At 33.3% G+C, this 12,528-nt stretch overlaps 1 protein-coding gene across 2 annotated transcripts in view; it reads right to left on the reverse strand.

The window, feature by feature from the left end:
* LOC143058661 (putative 3',5'-cyclic phosphodiesterase pde-5) overlaps positions 1-11,249 on the reverse strand; it is a 74,936-nt gene extending 63,687 nt beyond the window's left edge. The window contains exons 1-2 of one of the 2 annotated variants that reach the window (XM_076232125.1): positions 10,833-11,249; positions 3,257-3,283 (exon numbers count right to left, since the gene is read on the reverse strand). In XM_076232125.1, coding sequence (XP_076088240.1) covers positions 3,257-3,283; positions 10,833-10,950 — 145 coding nt within the window. In that variant the 5' untranslated portion in view covers positions 10,951-11,249. The remainder of the gene's footprint in view (positions 1-3,256; positions 3,284-10,832) is intronic. The other variant, XM_076232130.1, reaches the window with a different exon arrangement.
* Positions 11,250-12,528: the final 1,279 nt, after the last annotated feature.

Genomic DNA, 12,528 nt, shown 5'->3' on the forward strand with positions numbered 1-12,528 from the left:
AACGAAACAAGTTTCGGTAAAGCTTTATGAACTCTTCAAAGTTACAAAGTATTATTTTCAATTACAAAGAATTTGTAAGTGCTATTTTGATATTATTTTTTGTCATTCAATGGAATTTGATGATATTATCTGGTCTTTGATTGATTCTGTACAATTTCTTCACAACTTTATAGACTCAGGATAATTCAAAGCTGAACATATTGTACAGACACCTAGATTTTTTAAGACTCCTTGAATGTTGTCCAATAGACGTTTTGTTGTTTTTGTAGTTTGGTTGCCGTATCATTGATTTGTACCTTTGATCCCCTTTATTGTTTGTTTCTGAATGGCAAGTTAATATGTAATAAAAATGGAAAATTCAAGACAAATGTTTTAAAGTTTAAAAAAAAAATCACCTAAAATAAACATTTAATGTTCGATTAAATCCTATTTGTTGAAGAATTGGTGTACTCTGAAATAAAGTGAACAAGTACAAACTGCTTGGTACAACCCATTGGCAAGTAGCTGACATTAACCCAGCTGGATATACGGCAATTACAATGTTATTCAATTTATAATAGAAGAATGGGAAACTAGTCAATACTCATTCTCTTACAAAAATATTTCAATATAACCAAAATTTTAATAAAAAGTTAATATGTTGACTTTTCTTTTCAATACTCACACCCTATTTATATGTTAAGTCAAAAACGTCCTTTGAAGGAAGCGTACTAAACTAAGCTTTTAAATCTTTTATACCTTGTTTTCGTCAGGAAGAAAGTTGGTTCCTTCTTTTTTGTGAGAATTAACAATGTTAAGAAAACCGATAATTAAGATACAAAGACACGTAACAGAAATGTATAACAGTATACTTTCTAAAAAGTCAAACACTTTTCTAATACTTTTTTATGCTAAGTTTAAAATTAATAATTTTGACAGTTGAAATTCAAAATGAGGAAACAGCAATTGAAAGCCGGACTTGGAATTTGTTCACTCTCCACAAGAGACCAAAATGACACAGAATTTAACAAATAAAGGTCACCGTACGGTCTTCAACAATGAGCAAAGCCCATACCGCATAGTCAGCTATAATAGGCCCCGAAATTACAATGTAAAACAATTCAAACGAGAAAACTAACGGCCTAATTCATGTATGACATTATATCCCTTTCTCTTTGTCGTTGGTGCGAATTTATCTCTTTGTGTAATCCTACTACAGATCTCCTTATTTTTTTACGTTTTCATTTGCCCTTTTCAAATTTCTGTTTTTGAATTATAGCGAACGTTGAAAAAAAAATCAAAATGTGTGAGTTCTAATTGTAATGAATAGACTTCATCGACTTTTCCAAACTGAAATATCTCGAAGGTGGGGTGTATGTATGAACGTGTACGTCATGGTTCATGTTTCAATTCCATTTTGAGTTTATGTTAAATTCTTTTATGAAAAAAAACCCTTTATTTCCATGATAGCCGGGATCCAACGGATTTTCTTTGCGTCTGTTACAATGATAAGGAATACGTTTTATTCCTAGGGTGTTTTTTTTTACATTATACTTCCATTATATTATTAATATGATTCCAAAGTAATATATCTAGTTAACTTTTAACTGATTCCAAAGTAAAGTTTTTAGTTAACTTTGGACGGCAAAGTGTTTGAATTGGAGTCGACAGATGTCCCTCTCTGACTGCAAAGATTTTTGAGCTCAAACAGGTATGTGACAGAGAGGCCGTTATAACGACTATCTCACATTCGTATCAACTCGGCCGATTCCGTGCCCTCATCTAAGGATAGAAGGAGAGTAGGGGATTCTACCGAGGATTGCCGAATGGACTATCTCACTAAACATGATTAACCCCGACTAATTTTTCCGCCTGCCCAGAGTCAAGTGTTTGTGACCTAGTAGACATATTTGTTTAGGGCCAACTGAAGTCCGCCTCCGTGTGCTGGATTTTCTCGCTCTGTTGCGGACACATTAGTGGCCTTGTGCGGTTTAATGCACTTTGGTTGGGTTGTTGTCTATTTTACACATTCATCGTTTTCAGTCTCTATTCCAATACACCATGTCTTTTAATTGAAATGCTTTGTAGGGCGAAGACAAAAGAAAATGATAATTAATAGTATAAGAGTTATACGAAACAGGGAATATATTATATATGTGCTAATTTTGCCAAACAAGTAAATGGTATATGCCAGATTAGACTGATGTCTATTCGTTTGGACATATTGTCCTACTCCTCTTCTGGAAAATAGACAAGTCACGAATACATACATAGTGCTTTTTAGTCCTATATGGGAGTTATTAATAATGAACCAGCGAAGCACACATTGGACAAGCCACATATACATACATAGGGATATTTAGTCTGATATGGGGGTCCCTTTTTATTTACGAGTCATTAATAATGAACCACTGAAGCACACATTAATAAAAAAAAAACACTGAAGCACACATTGATAATCATGAACCACTAAAGCACACATTGGACAAGCCACGAATACATATATAGGGATAATTAGTCTGATATGGGAGTCCCTTTTTATTTACGAGTCATTAATAATGAACCATTGAAGCACACATTAATAATGAACCACTGAAGCACTCATTCATAACGAACAACTGAAGCACACATTCATAACGAACCTCTGAAGCACACATTCATAATGAACTACTGAAGCACACAATAATAATGAACCACTGAAGCACATATTAATAATGAACCACTGAAGCACACATTAATAATGAACCACTGAAGCACATATTAATAATGAACCACTGAAGCACACTTTAATAATGAACCACCGAAGCAAACATTCATAACGAACCTCTGAAGCACACATTCATAATAAACCATTAAAGCACACCGAAGCACACATTGAACAAGCCACGAATTTATGCATAGGGAAATTTAGTCTGATATTGGAGTCCCTTTTTATTTACGAGTATTTAATAATGAACCATTGAAGCACACAATACTAATGAACCACTGAAGCACACATTAATACAGAACCACTGAAGAACACAATAATTAATAATGAACCATTGAAGCACACAATAATAATGAACCACTGAAGCACACATTAATAATGAACCATTTAAGCACACAATAATAATGAACCACTGAAGGACACATTAATAATGAACCACTGAAGCACACGTTAATGAAGAACCACTGAAGCACACAATAATAACGAACCACTAAAGCACACAAGGGATATGTAAATTTTAATAAAACCAAACAACAGCAAACATAGTTAGTCAAGGTTGTGATGTTTTACCTTTTATTTTTCGTTTCTTGTGGCGACCTACAACAATTATTTTGACACTTGATTTTTCGTTAGAAATAGTATATAAATGAACACCAGCTACGTGTAGAACAGTACACTAGCTTTATATAACATCTACATGTACACCAGCTTTATATAGCATCTAAATGTACACCAGCTACGTGTAACATCTGTTATGTGTAAGATGCAAATGTACACCAGGTACGTGTAATATCTTATTGTACACCAGCTACTCGTAATATCTAAATGTACACCAACTACTCGTAATATCTAAATATACACCAGCTACTCGTAATATCTGAATGTACACCAGCTACTCGTAATATCTAAATGTACATCAGCTACTCATAATATCGATGTACACCAGCTACTTGAAATAAATGTGCACAGTCACCAGCTACGTGTAATATATAAATTACACCAGTTACGTGTAATAAATACACCAGCTATGTGTAATATATAAATGTACACCAGATACGTGTAATAAATAAATGTACACCAGCTACATGTAATAAATAAATGTACACCAGCTACGTGTAATAAATAAATGTCATCAGCTACGTGTAATAAATAAATATACACCAGCTACGTGTAATAAATAAATGTGCACAGTCACCATCTACGTGTAATATATAAATGTACACCAGCTACGTGTAATATATAAATGTACACCAGCTACGTGTAATAAATAAATGTACACCAGCTATGTGTAATATTTAAATGTACACCAGCTACATGTAATAAATAAATGTACACCAGCTACGTGTAATAAATAAATGTCATCAGCTACGTGTAATAAATAAATGTACACCAGCTACGTGTAATAAATAAATGTGCACAGTCACTATCTACGTGTAATATATAAATGTACACCAGCTACGTGTAATAAATAAATGTACATCAGCTACGTGTAATAAATAAATGAACACCAGCTACATGTAATAAATAAATGTACACCAGCTACATGTAATAAATAAATGTACACCAGCTACGTATAATAAATAAATGTACACCAGCTACGTGTAATAAATAAATGTACACCAGCTATGTGTAATATCTAAATGTACACCAGCTACGTGTAATAAATAAATGTACACCAGCCACATGTAATAAATAAATGTATAAAAGCTACGAATAACAATGTAAATAAACCAATTAACTAAGTACTCTACAATGAAGGTTTTAGGTAATTTGTTGTTAAGGAATGTCTGAATTTATAGATTATCGTTATCATCTCAACGAGATTGATTTTCTCGCTTGAGCCGGGACGGCGAAAGCGAGAAATGCAATCGAGTTGAGATGACCAATGATAATCTGTTTACCGCTATTTTACCTATGACGATGTTGTCAATTTCATGTCTATTTCGTTAGCAACGCCACGTGCCTTCTTAGTTTCTAGCGATAATTTTCCATCTCAAGCGAGTAGCATGATATGAAAAATTATCACAAAAAAAAGATCAAAGGAAAAATGCACAAAATAGCGATAATAATAATGACAAGTTTGTTTGGTTTTTTTAGTTTTTTTTTCAAATGTCAGTTATGTCAACCTTATGAACATGTTGTATACGTTGATAAACCATATTAATACACCCTTATTAATTAAATTATGACTTTCGAATTACTTTAATTCAGTAGATCAATTTGTTATTGCAAGAATCACTATGATACTTTAGATAATTTGTTTTTTTGTGGACATTAAATGAAAATCAAAGATATTTTGTTTATCATTTACTTAACACAAGCAATATTTTATCGCAGTTTTATAGTTTGCTAATATTATTTGTAATGTTTAAACAAGTTATACTTAAAATACTTATACATGTCATTTAACGTTTTATTGTCCATCATTGGTAAGAGAAGTGATAACGACGGTTGCAGATGTAAACGATGACGTTTCTAAATAATAATGTGTTTTTTTTTCAAAAACAAAAACAAAGTGATAACAATAATAAATTAAAAGATATTGTTTTCGAAACTAAAATCGAATGTCAGCATGAGTTAAAACATTGTAAAACAAATGTATTAAATTACTATTGTAGATTAAATATATATATCAATTACATATATTTTAACAACATTTTTGGTAGGGAGTCATATGGAACTCTTACTATCAGTACCCTTTTTTGGCGCTTACATTATTTTGCACTTTTTAACGTATTAAAATTGAAAATACACTGGGATCTTGTCTGTGCTTTTATTCTATTGCGGTTTTCTTTATCTCGGTTGGATGTTTCATTTAAATGCACAAATTAGGTATTCAGTTTTATTCATTTTTTTTGTGTTGACAAATTATGTCACTGTTGATTTTCTAATAAAAATTCATGATATGAAGGTCGTGTTAATGTGACATTTGCAATATCTTCTTTTTTTCTATCTCATATTGAAATTGAGACAGAACTTTTTAGATCTTGCCTGAAATGCTATGTTTGTATTGTATCATAGCTTATGAAATTTAGTATCTGCGAGCAGTTTTCAATACGCTAGTTTAGGTTTTTTGGACTTTATTTCATCCGTCGTTTAAGAGGTTCTTTCCCATACTTAATTTTAGCGTATGTCCTTATATGTACTTAAATTTAACAACTGTTGTTATATTTACAGAAATTAACTATGTAGAGACTCCTTAATACTACAAAAAGCAACCCCAGCATACAATTTCATTTATCAAAATAGAGAGAACTCACAAAAAGAGTTAACAAGGTCTTATAAAAACGTTTTAACGCCTAATACAACAGAACAATTATTTTATCATTTTTATTATGTTTGAATATTTTGAAATATTTGTTTTAAAAGAATATACAAGAAAATAAATACACGAATAGCACTTAACTCTAAAATAATAGATCACAAAAACACCAGGAAAAACAAAAGTTATACCGTAACAAAGACTGCTAAAAGTTATTGAAAAAAAGTTAATGAAAGAAAGGATACAACAAAACTTTTTCATGTAAATTATGCTGCTCTTAACTCAAATATCACTTATTGTACTCCATCAATAATTTCACACATCCAGTGGAGGAAGACATCCAATGCCAAGAGCAACGTGTATTCTGTATACAGGAAAACATTTTTTAAAAGTATTGGTTCAAACTATAAACTAGGGAATTGATGTGTACATTTAAAACATTAACAGTAAATTAACAGCATATGAGTATATCTTCTTATATCTAAGTGTAACCTTTATGAAAAGGATTTTCAAGAAAAATATTTCAAAAACAATAACATGTTTACTTTACTTAAAACACTAATTATCGTAAACAGCTTGTTGTGAAATATAACTTTTATTCAATTCCTGAAATTATATCTCCAAAATACATTCGTATATATTTTGTGGTAAAAATAAATCCTCAATTTTATCAACCAAGGACACTTTGTCCTAGTTGTATTGTTTAATTGGTGGAGATATGAACACTCCATATTAAAGAAAGAGAGCATCACCACGAGACCTGTGGTTATGGTGATGTACAGCTCCAGATGTTAACCGTGCTCATTAGCCTATGGATGGTGATGTACCGCTTCAGGCTTCAATCTATATGTTACCAAAGCTTATTGCTAAAGGTTTAGGGATGTACCGCTTCAGACTTCAATTTAGATGTTACCAATGCGCATTGCTAGAGGTTTGGTCATGTACCGCTTCAGGCTTTAATTAAGATATTACCCAGGCTCATTGCTAGAGCTTTGGTGATGTACCGCTTCAGGCTTCAATCTATATGTTACCAATGCTCATTGCTAGAGGTTTAGTGATGTACCGCTTCAGGCTTTAATTCAGATGTTACCAATGCTCATTGCTAGAGCTTTGGTGATGTACCGCTTCAGACTTCAATTTAGATGTTACCAATGCTCATTGCTAAAGGTTTAGTGATGTACCGCTTCAGGCTTTAATTCAGATGTTACCAATGCTCATTGCTAAAGGTTTAGGGATGTACCGCTTCAGGCTTCAATCTATATGTTACCAATGCTTATTGCTAAAGGTTTAGGGATGTACCGCTTCAGACTTCAATTCAGATGTTTCCAATGCGCATTGCTAGAGGTTTGGTGATGTACCGCTTCAGACTTCAATTCAGATGTTACCAATGCTCATTGCTAGAGGTTTGGTGTTGTACCTCTTCAGGCTTCAATACATATGTTAACAATGCTCATTGCTAAATGTTTAGGGATGTATCACTTCAGACTTCAATTCAGATGTTACCAATGCGCATTGCTAGAGGTTGGGCGATGTACCGCTTCAGACTTAAATACATATGTTAACAATGCTCATTGCTAAAGGTTTATGTATGTACCGCTTCAGACTTCAATTCAGATGTTACCAATGAGCATTGCTAGCTAGGTTTGGTGATGTACCGCTTCAGGCTTTAATTAAGATATTACCCTGGTTATTGCTAAAGGTTTAGGGATGTACCGCTTCAGACTTCAATTCTGATATTACCAATGCGCATTGCTAGAGGTTTGGTGATGTACCGCTTCAGGCTTTAATTCAGATATAAGCCATGCTCATTGCTAAAGGTTTGGTGATGTACCACTTCAGGCTTTAATTAAGATATTACCCATGCTCATTGCTAGAGGTTTGTTGATGTACCGCTTCAGGCTTTAATTAAGATGTTACCAATGCTCATTGCTAAGCTTAGTGATGTACAACTTCAGGCTTTAATTAAGATATTACCCATACTCATTGCTAAATATTTGGTGATGTACCGCTTCAGGGTTCAATACATATGTTACCAATGCTCATTGCTAGAGGTTTAGGGATGCACCGCTTCAGACTTTAATTCAGATGTTACCCATGCTCATTGCTAGAGGTTTAGTGATGTACCGCTTCAGGCTTAAATTCAGATGTTACCAATGCTCATTGCTAAAGGTTTGGTGATGTACCGCTTCAGGCTTTAATTCAGATGTTACCAATGCTCATTGCTAAAGGTTTGGTGATGTACCGCTTCAGGCTTTAATTCAGATGTTACCAATGCTCATTGCTAGAGGTTTAGTGATGTACCGCTCAGGCTTTAATTCAGATGTTACCAACGCTCATTGCTAAAGTTTTAGGGATGTACCGCTCCAGGCTTTAATTCAGATGTTACCTGGCAATGTTCATTGCTAAAGATATTGAAATGTACTGCTTCAGACTTCATCCATATGTTACCAATCCTCATTGCTAAAGGTTTACGGATGTAACTCTTCAGGCTTCAATTCAGATAATACCAGCAATGTTCATTGCTAGAGGTTTAGTGATGTACCGCTCCAGGCTTCAATTCAGATGTTACCATTGATGCTCATTGCTAAGGGTTTAGAGATGTACCGCTTCAGGCTTTGATTTAGATTATATCCATGCTCATTGCTATGGGTTTAGAGATGTACCGCTTCAGGCTTTAATTCAGATGTTACCAATGCTCATTGCTACATGCAGACTTAGTGAGGAACAACTTCAGGCTTTAATTAAGATATTATCCATACTCATTGCTAAGTATTTGGTGATGTACCGCTTCAGGCTTTAATTAAGATATTACCCATGCTCATTGCTGGAGGATTGGTGATGTACCGCTTCAGGCTTTAATTCAGATGTTTCCAATGCTCTGACACTGCTAAAGGTTTCGTGATGTACCGCTTCCGGCTTCAATTCAGATGTTACCAATGCTCATTGCTAGAGGTTTAGTGATGTACCGCTGCAGGCTTTAATTAAGATATTACCCATGCTCATTGCTAGAGGTTAGGTGATGTACCGCTTCAGGCTTTAATTAAGATATTACCCATGCTCATTGCTAGAGGATTAGTGATGTACCGCTTCAGGCTTTAATTAAGATATTACCCATGCTCATTGCTTGGGGTTTGTTGTTGTACCGCTTCAGGCTTTAATTAAGATATTACCCATGCTCATTGCTAGAGGTTTGGTGATGTACCGCTTCAGGCTTTAATTAAGATATTACCATGCTCATTGCTAAAGGTTTAGGAATGTACCGCTTATGCTTCAATTTTGATATCATCCATACTCATTACTACAGGTATAGTTAATTTAGAGTTTATTGAATAATGCACATTTATACACCAATGATGCTCTGCTTCATTGCTTTATTTCTGATGTAAACCATTTTCATTGCAAGAGGTGTGTTCATGGTCTGCATTAGGTATAAATGTAACGTAATAAAATTATAGAAGCTTGTCATTAGAAATGGTAAAGTTCTTACAAAAGAAGTGTATAATTCCTTATAAAACTACGCCACATTTAACTAAATATTTGGAAATATACTTTAAAATTCTTTTAAATCATTTAGATGTCTAACATACATCGGTATTCGAACAAAATTAATTTTGAACATAAGTTAGTCACATAGTAGAACCTATTAAGTAAGTTCCAGTGTTACTTTGCAATGGATATTTAAATACAAAATAATGTAACATCTTAGTATCAACAATTTATTCATTAAATTTTATGAAGCGAAATTCAATTTTATTTAATTGAAATTATAAAGATACTTTTAAAATGTAAATTATATTTAGGATAATTAAAAAATATAAAATATTAAATATAAAAAGAACCAAGCACAGTATTACGTGTTAATTTTAAATTGGTTCTTATAGTCAGTTTTTATAATATTATTGAAGCAAAGATATCATGCAACTAACCGAAGGACTTTTAGAAAGATCCCACGAATGCAACCGAAAGTCTTAAATTACCGGAATTATATCATGGGGATTATGTTCAGACTTTAAAATAATTTAGTTTAGGTTTTACATTTATAGGTCATCGAACTTCGTATTAATTTAAGATAAAGAAATAGTTTAGCCATATCATGTATATGCAAAAAAAAATTATGCATCATAAAGGTTCCGACCATTTTATAACTTGGGGTGATGTAGGAAGATTTTTCGTGAATGAAACATTCACTTTCACCTGTTGTTAAGTCGGCTTGTTTATTTCGAGTGCTTTGCAACCACGAATTTTTTTTTTTTTTTCGATTTTTCACACAATTCATCGTAGCATTTAGTTGAACAAAATATTTGTTAACATCCCGTTTTGGGAAAGACTATTTATTTTCAGTAAAGAACAAGTAAACATATTAATTTCCGCTATCTTCCTGGACCCAGAAAACCTGTATGTCCGTCCCTTAAAGAGAAAACAATGCTGAAATTGGTTTCACCTAATGCGATGAATTATTGTACTCTTAATGTCATTAACTATGGTCTTCCTAACTTCTCACGTAATGTGAATTATGGGGTTTCTAATGTATGAAGTAATATGAATTACAGTGTTCCTAATTTCCGATGAAATGTGAATTATGATGTTCCTAATGTCTAACCTAATGTGAATTATGGTGTTCCTACTATCTGACTAAAGCAAGTTATGGTGTTCCTCATGCCTGAAGTCAAGCGAACTATAGCGTTCCTTAAATCACACGTAATGTGATGCAGAGAGTTCATATTTTATCTCACGTAATGTGATAATCTAGAGTTTTCCTAATATTTGTATTCTCTTTTAATTTTAACAGTAGCTTGACTGATGAAGAATTTTATCATAATGATATTTAAAAAATATATTTTCAAAATTAAAGAATTCTTAAATGAGAAACAGAAACTGGCTTACCCGTTATGATCATTTCTTCCGTTGTAGGGCGTCCTCCACGACCAGATTTTCCCTGTTGAACTCCCGGGAGTGGGGGTAGACGTCGCTGATTCATCTGTCGTATAGGACTAGACATCATTCTAGTCAAATGAAACACTTTTAACGTAACATTTTTCTACGCTTCATACCCTATACATCCAATACCATAACAGTAAAACGTTATAATTGAAGATTTGACTTTTAGTGCAGCCCTATGTATATTACCGACACAACGTTTAATGTATTTAAATCCCTTTCAACTGACTGTGCCAATTTCCATATTTATATAAAGATTAGCAGTGGTAAAAATTTCGGTTCGATTAATTCGACGTTGATATAAGATTCTATCAATCGCTTCGCATATTAAACTAAAAACATTGCAACAAAAAATAAATCTGTCTCTTGTGACTTGTTAGCAAGGTAAATACGACCAATCGATGATCCACCTGTTTATTTAACGGAATTGTGTTTAGTGACGTCACTATAGAAGGCGAAAGGTCAAGCAACGGAAACTGATAATCATCTACACGTCAATAACACCTGAGTCCATTGATTAACATTACATAACATGCATGCATCCCTAAAAAAAGCTCGTATTACATATTTTATCTAACAAAAATTTGCAAACTATTTTATCGATATTTTTATTTGTTTTATTAACACGATTAAGTTAATACAAAAATTTGAATTGGAATTAATAGAAATTTAATAATACGTATAACGATTACGGAACAAGTTATAAATGGCCCGATACCTAAAACCACCGTTATGTGTTGCCCTATATAACACAATTTTATTAAAGATGCAATTACAAATTTCAAATCACAAATGATCGGTTATCTTTTATGGCACACGTAAAATGTAAAATGCATGACCATAAGTATGGGGTTTTCTCATTGTTGAAAGCCATGCGGGCACATATACGTACTTTACGCTCCGGTGAATAGTTGTCTCATTCGCAATCATACCACATCTCCTTATTTCTATAAAAGGAGCATACAACTGAAATACTGACCATGTTCTTAATTTCTGACATATGTTGAGAGTAATTGTACAATAAGAATCGTCGCGTTGGACGTAACTGTAAGAGAGTATATTATACTAGTAGCTACGCGTTGTGTACAGCAAGCATTGGGGCGTTTAGAGTACCTATAATATAGCTAAGTATGTTGAGAGAGTAATTATACAATAAAAATTGGTGCATTGAGAGTACCTATAACATAGCTAAGTCTGTTAAGAGAGTTATTGTACAAGGATTGGTGCGTTGAGAGTACCTATAACATAGCTAAGTCTGTTTAAAGAGTAAGTGTACAACAATGATTGGTGCATTGAGAGTACCTATAACATAGCTAAGTCTGTTAAGAGAGTAATTGTACAAGGATTGGTGCGTTGAGAGTACCTATAACATAGCTAAGTCTGTTAAGAGAGGAATTGTACAACAAGGTTTGGGGCGTTGAGAGTACCTATAACATAGCTAAGTCTGTTAAGAGAGTAATTGTACAACAAGGATTGGGGCGTTGAGAGTACATATAACATATCTAAGTCTGTTAAGAGAGGAATTGTACAACAAGGATTGGGGCGTTGAGAGTACCTATAACATATCTAAGTCTGTTAAAAGAGTAAGTGTACATCAAGGATTGGTGCGTTGAGAGTACCTATAACATAGCTAAGTCTGTTA

This window comes from Mytilus galloprovincialis, chromosome 1, assembly GCF_965363235.1.
Source record: "Mytilus galloprovincialis chromosome 1, xbMytGall1.hap1.1, whole genome shotgun sequence".
Taxonomy (NCBI): domain Eukaryota; kingdom Metazoa; phylum Mollusca; class Bivalvia; order Mytilida; family Mytilidae; genus Mytilus; species Mytilus galloprovincialis.